The sequence below is a fragment of the Teleopsis dalmanni genome, chromosome 2 (assembly GCF_002237135.1).
Source record: "Teleopsis dalmanni isolate 2A chromosome 2, ASM223713v2, whole genome shotgun sequence".
Classification (NCBI taxonomy): Eukaryota; Metazoa; Arthropoda; class Insecta; order Diptera; family Diopsidae; genus Teleopsis; species Teleopsis dalmanni.
In genome coordinates, this window is record NC_051847.1 from 133,959,707 (window position 1) to 133,973,926 (window position 14,220).

Below are 14,220 nucleotides of genomic sequence, written 5' to 3' on the forward strand. Positions count from 1 at the left end.
TTCTACTCTTGGGAATAGCGTGGGAATAGGGAGACTTATTCCCTGGGAGTATTCAGAATTGCTATGATTTTCTTTATGATTCCTTGGCGCTCTTTTGAATCCAAGTAATTAAGGAGTTTTTATAAAGTAACAACTAAACAGTTAGTTTTAACATTAATGGAATATATTTTATATTAAGTAAATGCAGTATTAGTTCAACTTTTTTATATTTAAACACAAGTTTTGTATGTGGTGTGTAAAACAAATTTTTTATATATAGAATAATACTTCTTTTGTTACATTAACCTCGCTTATGAATTTTTAATAATGGATACTTGATTAGTCGCAAACTTATAGTGGTTTCATATTCTAAATCCTCGTACTTAAAATCAGTAGTCAAACGGAAATTTCTTATTGTATGCAAAAGCATTACTTTTGTGGCTAAAATAGCAAAGTTTCTACCTGCAAAGATAAGACAAATAGATCAGTTAAATAATTTTGATATTTATTAATAGTAGTTGATTTATACACCTCTTAATCATGCTTAAATGTTAAACAGAAATAATGATTTTAAACAATATGTAGAGTTTTTTAAACTTCTGCGTACATACCTAAACAGTTTCGTAAACCTTTGGCAAATGGCAAATATGAATAAACGTGCCTCTGTTTTATATTTTCAGGCAAAAAGTTATCTGGATTAAATGTGTTTGCATTCGCACCCCAAACATTTTCATTTCGATGTGCTTGAAATATATTTATTAATATTATTAAATCTTTTGGTAACATAATGTCATCAGTTAACTGCGTATCTTCTACTACACCCCGTGCTACCACTGGCACAGATGGAGCCAATCGTAAAGTTTCTTTGATCACCATATCAAGATAAACGCAATTATCCAACTTTTCAAAAGACACATTAAAATTTTTTTCAGGAAAAACAGTTTTGATTTCATAAAAAACATTTTCTTCCACTTCAGGATGCATAGCCAAAAAGAGTAATGAAAAATATTGCAGAGTTGCTGTAGTATCAAATGCCTTAAACGAAATTAATAAATTAAAATATCGTTCATATACATAATAATCATTAATCCATATACAACTTATAGAACCGAGAAGTCGATCAAACAAATATTCAACTGCAAAAAGTTGAATAAGAACAAATAAAAATCATTCAAATTCATATATCATTTATTTGAAAAAGTTGATAAAAATTTATATAATTTTATGGAATGTATATTTGAGTCAAGTTTTAGTTTAATATCTTTTCGATTCTACGTATTATATGGCATGTCGTTACCATGTTTACAATAGGTTTGTTCCACAAGCTACTCGTAGTAACTTTGAGTAACTCTGTGTATACACAAGTGCGTTCCACCAGCAAATTTTCGAGTAAATGACAGCATCTGAGAGAGCGTAACATCCCTGTTGAAATTTGAAATGCTACACAAAGTTTACTTGTACACTTTATTTTAAGTAAAATTTTTATTGATGTGTGAGCTGTTTTGGCTTGAATTCAAATTTTTGTATTGTTTATTTGCGCGGCACTAGTGTTCTCGCCAGACTTTACAGAAAGCTGTTCCATGAAAATCTGTGTAAAGAGCATAATTTGGCACTTTATTTGTGCTACGCTCTCATTTTGTACTTTACATGTGTTTTACTTAAGTTTTACTACGAGTAGCTTGTGCAACAGACCTAATATCTACTTACACCAAACATAATAGAATTTGATTCATCTAGCATGTCTTGCCAATTAATTCTTTTCCGCACATAACTTTTAAATATTTGATCAATGAATATATTACGTTCATAACTTAAATAAATATCATCGACGGGTGCCTTATTTTCATTGTTATTCGTATTTTGTAAGACAAGCATACGCTTTTTTAGTAACTGAAAGGAATATGCGGCGAATATGCGAGATTTTTAAAAATATATTGTGACTGAAATTTAAAAGTTTCGCAAACGACTTACCTTATCAACGAAGTCAAATACAAATTTTCGAGATTTGTATACATTAAATATTTTCACAAAGCTACTTAGCTTCAGTGCGTTTAAAAAAACCATCACGATGGTAGACTTCATAACTCTGAAGACAAAAATATATATAAATGAGTAAAATAAATGTAACATGTTATGATAATAATAGAAACGTAAGAAAAACTTTATAAAAAACAAATATAAATGAATAAGTCTACCTAATTATATTATATTATATCGAACAATAACAATTATTTACCGCGTATAATGTTTTAAGATATTATCGTCCACTTTTAAGTCATTTTCTTCATGATAATTAAGACCCAACATAGTTTCTATAGAAAAAATATATGATATGGTATTAATTATTATATGGAGTAGAAATGTTTTATTAAAATAGTTGCAAAAGATAATAATTAATTAGGTTATCAAGGGTTTTTGGGGGTTTAAAAATATTTTTCAAAGTAATTGAAAAGTTAATTGTTTTCATTTAAAAACTTCTAATAATAATATGAAGTAAATAATATATTTTATATATTATGAGAATTATATTGTGACGGTCATAGATACGGTATAAATAAAATTTGTCCAAGAAGTAAGATATTAATTAATATAATAAAATATATTTAATAAAATAGTTAACACGTTTTTTTAATTATTACTGAATTTAGGTGGTTAATTTAACACATATAAATTAAAAATGTTTTTTTTTTTTTAAATTAAAATCTACTCTTATAAATTTGTGTTAAATATTTAACATTAATTTTAATTTTTTATAAAAATTAATTAATATAAAAATTAAATAATAAATAATTAAAAATTAATATAAAAATAGTTTTATTTTATTTAGATTACATTAATTTTTAATAAATACAAAACGTTACAAAAGCAAATCATCACGTATCAATACACTAAACCTTAGTTCATTAAATCTCAGTTGGTAACCGTGTGAGTGCCCAATTTTTATTTTTTCTGGGTTAGGTTGTGAATAGAAACTGTCAAAACAGCTGATTGTGATTTTGTTTGTTTTGTCATATAAATATGCGAGAAAAAAATTTGATTGAAGTAAAAATTGTTTTTTACAAATTATATTTTATAAATTTTTATTGTAAAGTTATTAATAAAGCTCATAAACTTTAAATTTCAAATTAATTTCAAGTTTTGTGTAACACTTCACAATAATAACAATCAGCTGATGTTTTATCGTATACATAAAAAATGACAAGACATGATCGTTAACTTGGTAATGTTGGAATTTCAGAAATACAAATACACATGAAATTGTATCACTTTACAGAATTACTGAGTATGTCTATATACTCGAAATTACTTTATTCACATGTTCACAGCAATGATGATAAACCAAGTAAGCAAATATTTCATTTTGTTTTATTAAAAGTCCAGTATATTTTTTTTAACGATTATTCACTAACAAAATTATCTCTATTAAGGTCATGGATCTATCTGATTTCTATTGAAATAAAATGAAAAACGGTAAATTAGAAAATTAACAAAAAAAAAACTTTATAAATAACATTTATTATATATAAATTAACGTCATGTGAAGTAAGTAAAATATGTTTTATTTGGAACAATTAAAAATAAAATTCCTTAAAATGTTTAAAATTTATGTCTCAAACATCGTGCCTTCGCAAAAGCCACCCTACGGCACTGAACAGTGAAATACTTACACAAAGAATACCTTAAATACCTTAAAGGTATTTTTTGCACTTACGTTTGCTGGCATGTTATTGTGAATACTATTGTGAATATATACTTTTAGACCGTACGGTCATTTATCAATGTACAAAACCTGATTAAAAAAATTGTTCCGCTTTCCGCTTAGAAAAATTTGAAAAAGTTTATTAATCAAATTTTACTTACCCATGCCATTTGTTAACATTAGTTTACGCAGCATTTCATTTAGATTATCTGCACTTTTGCCGTCTAACTGCTCCAATTGTTTAACGAATTCTTTAGAGTTTTTGTTAAATTCTGCTAAAAAGTTGCGTAAAATAGGCTTTCGAAACGCCGGATCAATAAGTTTGCGATGTAGACGCCATTTATCACTTTTAGATGTTATTAACCCATCACCAAAAAGATATCCAAGAGGTTCGTATAAGATGTTTGGCTTATTATACAATTTAGATGAAGTGAACACTTTTTGAAATAAATTGGGATCGACAGTATAAAGCGTCGGTTGCGGTCCGAAGTATGTAAAAATCGTCTCCGTTTTATAAATTTCCAATACCATTTTCAGTTTAAGCAGAAGCACTTAGAATTTGATTAAAGCAAATTCAAAAAAAAAAGTTAAAAAATGAATAAATTATTTTTACATTCTTACTTACAACTCGGTTTATACACATGAAAAAATATACCAATAATTGGTAATTCCAATGGTCCAGGAAAGAGACGGGAAAGCTTATAGAAGCGTCTTCTACGCCAAAATAAAAATATTACTGTCAATATTAGAATAATGTATGTTTTTGCTAATGTAGTATTAGGATCTGAAAAGCTTGCGTTCGATGTATCCATTGTGACTAATTTTTATTGAATAAAATTTAAAAATGTTAATTTCGCCTTAGGTACAAAAATCATCTCAAAGTACAAAAGTATCGAAATCTGAGATCTATTGACGTAGTACTCGAAACTGGTTTCCTTTCAGAATATTTTTTGTAAATTTGGTTTTTGCAACTTTGGATTCTAAACAATCACAAATTCTTACAATGCTTGTTATTATTCGGGAATTTTTGTTGTGTGTTAACCAAAATAAAAAACAAAAAAAAATCACCATATATAATTTGTTGTTTTTTATTTTATTATTTTAGCTGGATTGACACAAAAACGTGTTAAAATTTTTTTAGATGTTAAGATCTTATTAATTAAATAAATGGGAACATTTTCTTTATTGATTAAATTAAATACAAATGAAGAATGTTGTATTTGTAATCACTTTTTTTATAGCTAAATTTTATAATTTATTATAGTTTTAATAGAAACTTGTTATATTTACATAAAGAGGTTTTCGAACAGAAGTGAAACAACAACAAAAAATATGCGAACAAAAAAGTCAAGTACGGCTTTGGATCAGTTGGTTAAGGTGCGTTGATTCTGAGCTTCACATTTGGCAGGACCCGAGTTCGATTCCTGGTACTTGCAGTCTCAAAAATAATTATTTACGAATAATTAAATACAAGAATTATTTCCAAGACCACTGATGAAGGGTATTTGGCAATACTCGAAACAGCTGTATGGTGAGCCATAAATTCAATTAATTAAAATAATATAAAAAATAAAATTTTTGTTGTTGTATTCCACTACTGTTCGAAAAACCTCTTTATGAAATATAATAAGTTTCTATTAAAATATAATAGTCACTTTCGTCTGGAAAATTTGACGTTAAATTACAACTTATATTCACAAAATATTGGTCTCGCCCGTGCGACTACTGGAGTAACATTAGCATGACTTTCTCAGCATTACGTTCCTAGATTAGGTTCTATACCTAAGAAAGAACGAATCATGCAACAAATAATGCCTCTACAAAAAGAATAGTATTGAAATTTAACAATTAAAAATATAAAAAAAAATATATTTAATTAATTAATTTAATTATTCTACAGCTGGTTTATGATTTCGTTCTAATATAAACACAGCAAGTAAAATTGTTAATAAGAATTTTCATAGTAATAGTAGCAAAACTCCAGAAAAATATGCGAAGAAAAAAGTCAAGTACTGCTTTGGATCAGTTGGTTAAGATGCGCTGATTCTGAGTTTCACATTTGGCAGGACCCGAGTTCGATTCCTGGTACTTGCAGTCTCAAAAATAATTATTTACGAATAATTAAATACGAGAATTATTTGCAAGACCACTGATGAAGGGTATTTGGCAATACTCGAAACAGCTGTATGGTCAGCCAAAAATTCAATTAATTAAAATAATTTAATAAATAAATTTTTGTTGTTGTTTCACTTCTGTTCGAAAACCTCTTTATAATTTATTATATTTAGAAGCTGAAAGGGATATATTTGCTTGTAAAAAATATTTCAGTTAAATAAATTCGACTCTTATGGAATTAATGCAGTATAAATGAATTGGTTTTCCTTGAATATTAGTAATTTTTAGTAAGTAGATGAATACTAGAAGTATAAAAAACGATTTATTACATTGGTTTCCAGGCTGTGATAATCTCTAATAATGTCAGACACATTTTAACAGTACTAATAGAGCATAAAAAACGTTCCCAATTCTACATAGATCATTCTATGACTTTTTATTAAAGATACAAAACCTTGTTCCTTGTTAATTTGTGACGGGTCTATATTTGGCACACTTTAATAAATGATTTAATGTTGATGTTGGAAAGCAAATGTGAGGGCAAAAAAATCTACCAGACCTTGGAAATTAGATAAATGGAATATTGTCTCAATTATATTTTTTGGAGTTGAAGGTAAGATTTTTACAGATTTTTAAACAAATAGAAAAGAAAAAGATGCAAACAAAATTTAAACATTTATTATTACTGAAATTATTATCAGCACTTTGGTTTTGTTAAAAATGTGTAATTGACTAATCGGCATAATTGAATACATTAAATATAATAAATAAAAGAAATGTTCGACATTTTCTAAGACCAATGATGATGAGTACTTTGCAATACTCGAAACAGCGTTGTATGGTCAGCCAAATTTCAATAAATTAAATAAATTTTTGTCCTTGTCTTTTATTTGCTATTCGAATCCGTCTAACTTTTAAAAACTACTTAAATTGAGGCATTATTGAAAGCAGTTGGTTCTCCAGTTTTTATTCTTCATATAGTATCACAAAGGTCTTTTCTTTAAAGACTATTATTGTAATAATAATTATAATAATATTATTAATAGGATAATAGTAGAATTATATTATTAAGACAGTAGCTTATTACAGCAGTCATTTTTTTGTCAATTATAAGTAATAAACGCTTTGAATTATAAACAAAATAAAAACCAACAAGCTTTCAAATGTAATAATTTTATGGGGTAATAATACCCCACAACTCATAGAGAATTTGTCCAAATGATTTGCGTAGTATAATTATTGGTAGTTCATTAAATATCCTACAAATGTATATATAAAATATTCTTAATTGAAAAGTTCTAAAAAAAATATAAGAGCATCTTTTTTTTAGTTGATTCTATATATTTTAATATAAATTCCTTCCAGTTCGATATGATATCTTAACTGAACTATATCAAATAATATAGTTCTCTTTAACTCTTCAACATAAGCCACTGTTCCTCCGAATAGCTACTCTCGTAGTAAATCTGTTTGCTTCCAACATTTTATTAAGGTTTGGAACAAGTCTCTGGGGACTAAATCTAGCAAATAAAACCTGAACTTATTCTATATAAATAGAATTTTCTATAGTTATACTTGGAACAGAAATAAGTAAAAAAAATATGTATTGATTGATTTGTTAAGTATCTTAATGAGATAATGTTATCTCACATATCATGGATGAGATATATTTTATTTCTTTTCCATAATTCATTCTCAAACCGAAATGTTAGGTGGGCAAACATTTTGGCTCTTTTATCATAAATGGAGCTCTTATATTCTGCTATGCTCGTTAGACTTACAAGTCATAGTTTGGTTTGTAGTGTGGTTCGCTTTGTAGATGTCGGCGACGCGTAGCTTTGTAGTTATTATAAAAGCTAAGTGCACCTAAAACTTCAGAAACATTATCTAGTAATGTTGTAGTTAAGAGTGTGAAAAAGCTTCCCGATCTGATAAAAAAAACTCAGGAAACAAACAAGTCGAAGAGAGCAAGCAAACAAAATCGTCGTAAATTAATTGAAGAGCTAAAAAGCTTAGCGTTCAAATTTTAGTTTTCGATGAACTATCGCTGGAGTAACAACAAGAATAACAAGAACAACAATAACTCAGTAAATGTATATTATTTATATAATTTAAATAATTTGAATTATTAATTAATTGTTGAGTTGAATTATTTACAAAGTTTAATGTAAGTAAAGATCTGTGTTTCAAATAATTAAGAATTAGTGTTTCTATTTATTTTCTAATCGCATGTACGTATATGAGTAATAATATATGAAAATGTAATGAACATTTGCCTACATGTATATAATAGTAAACAAATTAAAAAAAATTCTAATTATAATCTTAACACTTAAAAATTTATTATTCAAAACAAAGAAAGTAGAAATTTACTAGAAAATTATTTTATCAGTGGAAATTCGTTTGATACGAGAACATAACGCCAGTTATCTTCACACTCAATTATATTTAAATAATAAATATGTATTTACCAAGACTACAAGTTTCGAAATATCAGGTTTAATAAATTGAAAACTAAACAATAATGATACTCCATATATTTTATTTAATAGCCCCAATAAACAAATATATAGATGAAGACGTATATAGATGGGGATTAGTGTGGGGAAACTAAGTCCATTTTTCGTTGGAATTCGATTGACAGTCATTTTCAATTCTTGCGTGTTATTATATTATATAAGTTTTTATAAATATACTTTTGGTTTAGCCTAGCTGTCTTATGAATCACAACTATATCAACATGTAAACCATATATACCAGCATGGTTTACAAACTCATTGCACTGTGATTGCTAGAGTGTTGCAGAGTTGGATCAACATTATCACTAAATACTAGAACATGGGCTAAGTTGAGTCTTTAAAAGAGGAGGAGGATATCAAATATAGATAGATAGACAAATAGGTATGATATTTAAAGAGAATTATTATACTATTATTTTTGTTATAATAGCTTTTAAATTAACTTTGAAAAAAATGTATTCGTATAAATTTAATTACATATCTTGTACATGTAACTACAGACGTGTCCCCCAACAACTATTATAGATTCGATTTTTAATAATTAAATTTTTTGTTATTATTTTTATTTGTTTGTTCTTAAAATTTGCAAACAAAAATTTGTCAGTTTAGACAAAAAATAAATATTGGAATATATATATAAAGACAACAAACATATTAAGTACAGTTAGAGTTCGAGTTATAGGAAGTACACTACCGAGATTTGACAAAGAAGATAGGGTAAATACAATAAGGGTAAATAAACTCATAAGTATTATATATCTTTAAGAGCTTAAATAATAATAATACATGAATAAATAAACTAACGGAATTGCTGGCTGAATTGGACACAACTATTAATATCTCCAATGGTTCAAAAAAAAAAGAATAGGTACCCTGTGTGACTCTCGTGTCATATATTTTCAATATACATAATTTTCAAGTGTGTCTGCTGGATATTGTTAATAGAGGATTTAAATATTTGTTCGTAATAAAAAATTGATACTTAAAATTTAGTTTCGCTTATGTTAGGGAGCGGCTGATATGTGGTAAAATCCTTAATCCTTAATTCCTCAAATCCTTAATTTGTTAAAAAAATAGGAATGTATGTTATCAGACACAGCGTTAAGAGATGGAATATTTTAATGAAGCCTTTTGATATTATGCGTCTTTCAAATTTTCTTAAAAAAATGTTATAGACAGATCAGTAGACGAATATTCACATATATGTTTCACACACTTGTAAAGTTAAATGGATTAGTGAATAGACAAAAAGACATAGATAAATAGACACATAAACAGGTCAAAGATTTGAATGGTGAAGGATACAGAGTTCTTAGGGTATTTGAACTGTGTTCCAATTCAATTTCTTTATATTTCAACCATAGTAGCATATTATTGACTATAATCCATTTTTTCTTAACCAAAACTAAGTAAATAACAACCAAAGATACTTTACATACGTTTGTAACTCCATTTCTGAAGAAATGGTTTGTTTTAAATGTGTACATTATTATGCCATACAGCTATGATGCCATAAGCTTAATGAATAGAAGAAACTTTCTCAAAGTCCACACAACGAGATCAACTTATTAAAACAACAGATTAAAGCAGCTTTGTTACATTATCTACTGAAGATACCGGTAACAATGTTAATTTTTTATTAGGAAAGTAGTGAATATTAGTGTTTTTAATGTTTGACTTATATATTCCTTCAAATTTACCGGCATGACATCTTTTTTGGACGCATGCCTTCCCATCGAAAGGTAATTTATGATTTCAAATTTAAAGAAATTTACCAGATTTAAGCTTAAAATTTAAAGATTTTGTACTGCTTTATAGCATATTCTCGATCAAAGGTGCTTATAAAAGGGGTATTCTATAGAGAATAGATATGATATTTTAGTTATTTTGAGATTGAGCCAATGTTTAAGTAATAAAATTCTGATTTTCCTATTTTATATAACTTTCCAGTTAATCGGCTCTAAAGTTTTCCAAACTATCGATGTTGCGTGTAATAAATATTTTCTATCTGATAGTTTATAGAGGTCCGGCCAATCTAAGGAGTACTTTGAATTATAAAATTAAGTATATAGTAACCAATATTGTTCTTTTATTATGAAATGCATAGGAACTTGTCCTATACGGCGATGTTATTTAAAAAATTTTAATTTAAAGGATAAAAAGAGAATTTAAACAATAATCTGATTCATGGGAATGTCAGCTGCACATGCCCAGGGTTTTTTAAATAACGACTCATAAACATAACCAACGTCTTGGAGAAAAGTTATTCCAATGTAATTTTTCTTTTATTTCTTTTATTTTACGAAAGATATTCTTTTTAATGGTCGAAGTTTTACTGACAATTTATTTTCTTTTTTAATTTTGTAAAATTTTTAATACTTTTCTTCTGCTGCTATTGCTATTGCTTTTATTATTGTAATGTATGCGTGCATCTGTGTATATGAATATGAGTAAATATCAAATCCCCTACTAAGTAATTTTGAGTCCCCTAATTTTGAGTACCGAAATAACTACACACTGTAGAATGAAATTATATCCTAAATCGATTAACTACTTAGTTCAGCACTTCAGCACTGTCTGATATAATTGGTTTAGTGACATAAATAATGTAGATTATAAACACTGCATAAATAATACAAGAACATATATTACATTATATTTCTCATTAGAATTTTTCTTGAATTTCAAATCCTCTACTGGCGAGTTGGAAAATATAGTATTAAGCAACTGACAAACAAACATTTAAACTGATAAAAGAGAACTGATATGTACTGAAACATATATACGGGTATATATAAACTCTCGAAGTTATTAATCATGTACGATTTGATAAGTAATACTTTTATAAACAGGAATGCACAGATAATTAGATAATGTTTGTGCGAATAATTAAAAATCGATATGCCCATATGCCCTGCCGTCATATGAAACGGTCAAGCAACCAAGCAACCAATCTCTTTCATACACAATCACACTAACCGATAGAATTCATTTGATAAATTTTAACACTTGTTTTATACTGGAAATATTTACATATTCATTTAAGTGTACTTGCGTGTAAATAAATAATATTTAAACAAAAAAAAATATTATTAACAATTCCAATTTGCAAATAAATGAGATACATGTTTATATTATTAACTTAAAATCTCTAGAACTCAGAAGAAATAGCCTCATGCGAGTTTCGATTTCATTGAAGTGAGTGAACCTTTATTTTTTAAGTAAATTTATTATCTTTTTTTAAAAATCCAGACAACTCTTCTACTCGTATGTATGTTTATGTTTATATACTATATATATAATCGCATCAAAGTCTTGATTTTGAAATGTGCATTAATTAATTGTATTTTATCAATTTTGGTTTCATCGAAACAAAAATGCCAGTCATCCATAAAGAGATTTAGACAGATGCATATAATGTTACTTTCTATTGCAAACCTAAAGATCGACCGATAATTTAAAGTATCTGATAGTTATATAATCGTCAAATATCAAAGTTTAAGTTCATTTTTTTAATGTTAAAAAAAAATTAATATTAAAATTTTTTAAATTATATAAAAATTTTTCTCAACTCTGGATAAAGTCATTATCGTAAATCCAACGTTAACCAAGAGAAATATATACTTTATGTACATAGTATATAACTTATACATTTAAATATATTTATATATTAAAGACCTAATAAAATATTTTACATAAATATGTATTTTATTGCCAACATGTAATTTAGGTGTCAAAATCAATTTAAATTAATTGAGCCATAAAAATTTTCACGGTAATTTTTATTTCTCTCCCATTTTTTGCTGGGGGTCAAATAGGTTGTAGTTTACAAAAAAAAACCATTTCCAGTAAGAATCAATTTAATATTTATTAAATTTATTTATTGTAGCAATTTTAAATGAAAATGGGTGACACACCAACACACCCAATTGACCAAGAGCCAATATGGATTGATGAGGCATACGTCACGAAAATACTGAATAGCTATACAAATGACAAGTTAAGCGAAGTCAAGTCTTATACCAAAGCACCAGCCACTGTGAAAGGTGAAAATTTTGTAGGTGCTTTGTATTTGCTGTCGGTGGAATATGTCACAAAACCGGGAACGGAGGCACAGAGTACTAGTTTTATTATTAAAACACGAGTTGATAATGAAATAATGAGTGAGATCGAAGAAGAATTTAACATGTATCAACGTGAAGCGCAGTTCTATACAGCGATTATGCCTCAAATATATGAGTTATTAAATACCATAGATGACCACACGGTATTCGGACCTAAGTATGTATAATACAGAATTTAGAGAAGAAATTGTTGTTTATATTATATTTGAAACAAGATCAATTTATGTGGATGAACGTATTATTGTGTTAGAGAATCTTAGGCCTGACGGTTATGTGCATGGTGACGTAAAAGCAGGCTTGGATTTTCCGCACTGCCAACTTATTCTAGAGAAATTAGCTAAATTTCATGCTGCCACAATGATATTGTACAAGCGGGTATATACATGCTTTTAATATGTGGTATATTCAATATCATAACTTATGTTGTTCGACATTTTGAACAGAATCCGGAACTATTTAGTAATCATCTGCCTGGCAATGTATCCGAGCATCCATCGCCTCATCATGACCTCTACACTAATCTAATAAAATCTGCTATAGAGTATTGCAAAACACAGCCAAATCTACAACAATATTTACCAAAACTGAAGACCTTGGGTGAAAAAATCATACCTAAAATGATAAATGTTTTCAGCCGTAACCAAGCAGATCGTTTTCATGTTCTTAACCACGGTGATATGTGGGTCAACAATATTCTATTCCAATACGATAAAAAAGGAGAACTTAAAACTGTGCGCTTTGTAAGTAGACTAGTTAATTAAATTAAAAATAAAAAATAAACTGGATGCAAAATTTGGATTCCGAAGGTTGATTATCAGGAGGGATACTTTGGTTCTCCAGGTATTGATTGGAACTGGTTTATCTTTTCATCTTGGAAAGTTGTTGTTTTGAAAAATAATTTCACTAAGCTATTAGAGCATTATCACACTACCTTAGCTGATCTTTTACATAAACTTAATTATCAACTAAGAATACCAACATTGGACGATGTTAGAAAGGAAATCGTTAATAAGGGTTATCATGGTAAATATAAATATTATTAAATTATTTCCATAAAAACATTAAGATTTAAATGTTCAATAATTTTTTTTTTTTGTTTCTTTTACAGGTCTCGTAACAGCTACTTGCTTTTTACCAATACTAATAAACGAGCAGGAACACTTGTCTGATCCTTCAAATTTTTTGTTAAATACTGAAGAGGCTATAGAAAACAGACGTATTATATTCAACAATCCAAAATTTGGCTTACGTCTTGAGGAATTTTTTACCTTTTTCAAAGAACATGACATTTTATAGATCAATAAAATATTTCCTAAGTGGATGCCAGCTATATATATAAAAGATATATATATATATATATGAAGATACTGATTTTAATATGGACTTGATAACAAAAACAGTATTAATTAACAAGATTTGTAATCTATGACAATAAACACGTTTTATAGAAAATATCTTGTTGTGTAATATATAAGTTAGGTTAGGATAATCTGGCAGATCATAAGTAACACATAGACCTATTGATCTCAAATTTAAGAATGGCTTCTATTCCTGATTTGAGCCACAAAGCACTTTTAAAAGATTTTTTAAAGTTTATTTTCACTAGCCAATTAATGTGATTCAAACTTATACACCACTTAGCGAGGTTCCAGCAAACACATAGTGCCATCAAAGCAATATTATGCTAATTTTTTACTATTATTAAACGATTAACTGATTACATATTCCTTTTTACTTTCTAACTGTATCATTTGTTTTAAAGTGTTTTAACATACTTAGAAAT

The 14,220-nt window shown here is 27.5% G+C and overlaps 2 protein-coding genes across 2 annotated transcripts; one reads left to right on the forward strand and one right to left on the reverse strand.

The window, feature by feature from the left end:
* Positions 1-241: 241 nt before the first annotated feature.
* On the reverse strand, positions 242-4,491 carry LOC119675741 (probable cytochrome P450 313a4). The gene is made up of 7 exons (XM_038086947.1): positions 4,305-4,491; positions 3,841-4,230; positions 2,216-2,291; positions 1,951-2,065; positions 1,687-1,869; positions 591-1,014; positions 242-441 (listed from the first exon to the last, which is right to left on the reverse strand). Exons 1-7 carry the CDS (start codon positions 4,489-4,491, stop codon positions 281-283), a joined length of 1,536 nt encoding a protein of 511 aa, XP_037942875.1. The 3' UTR covers positions 242-280.
* Positions 4,492-7,842: 3,351 nt separating this feature from the next.
* Positions 7,843-13,860, forward strand: LOC119681261. Its single transcript, XM_038094401.1, has 6 exons — positions 7,843-7,961; positions 12,203-12,594; positions 12,653-12,812; positions 12,881-13,177; positions 13,244-13,460; positions 13,546-13,860. Exons 2-6 carry the CDS (start codon positions 12,212-12,214, stop codon positions 13,731-13,733), a joined length of 1,245 nt encoding a protein of 414 aa, XP_037950329.1. The 5' UTR covers positions 7,843-7,961; positions 12,203-12,211; the 3' UTR covers positions 13,734-13,860.
* Positions 13,861-14,220: the final 360 nt, after the last annotated feature.

What these genes read in the sequence shown, in the direction of transcription:
- LOC119675741 (XM_038086947.1), bottom strand. Translation starts at nt 4,491, where the DNA reads ATGGATACATCGAACGCAAGCTTTTCAGATCCTAATACTACATTAGCA. An exon ending in AATGTTAACAAATGGCATGG is followed by an intron (nt 2,292 to 3,840) that starts GTAAGTAAAATT and finishes TTTTTTCTATAG; the next exon opens with AAACTATGTTGGGTCTTAAT. An exon ending in TATTTGACTTCGTTGATAAG is followed by an intron (nt 1,870 to 1,950) that starts GTAAGTCGTTTG and finishes TATTCCTTTCAG; the next exon opens with TTACTAAAAAAGCGTATGCT.
- LOC119681261 (XM_038094401.1), top strand. Translation starts at nt 12,212, where the DNA reads ATGAAAATGGGTGACACACCAACACACCCAATTGACCAAGAGCCAATA. An exon ending in CACACGGTATTCGGACCTAA is followed by an intron (nt 12,595 to 12,652) that starts GTATGTATAATA and finishes ATTTGAAACAAG; the next exon opens with ATCAATTTATGTGGATGAAC. An exon ending in CGTTAATAAGGGTTATCATG is followed by an intron (nt 13,461 to 13,545) that starts GTAAATATAAAT and finishes TTTCTTTTACAG; the next exon opens with GTCTCGTAACAGCTACTTGC.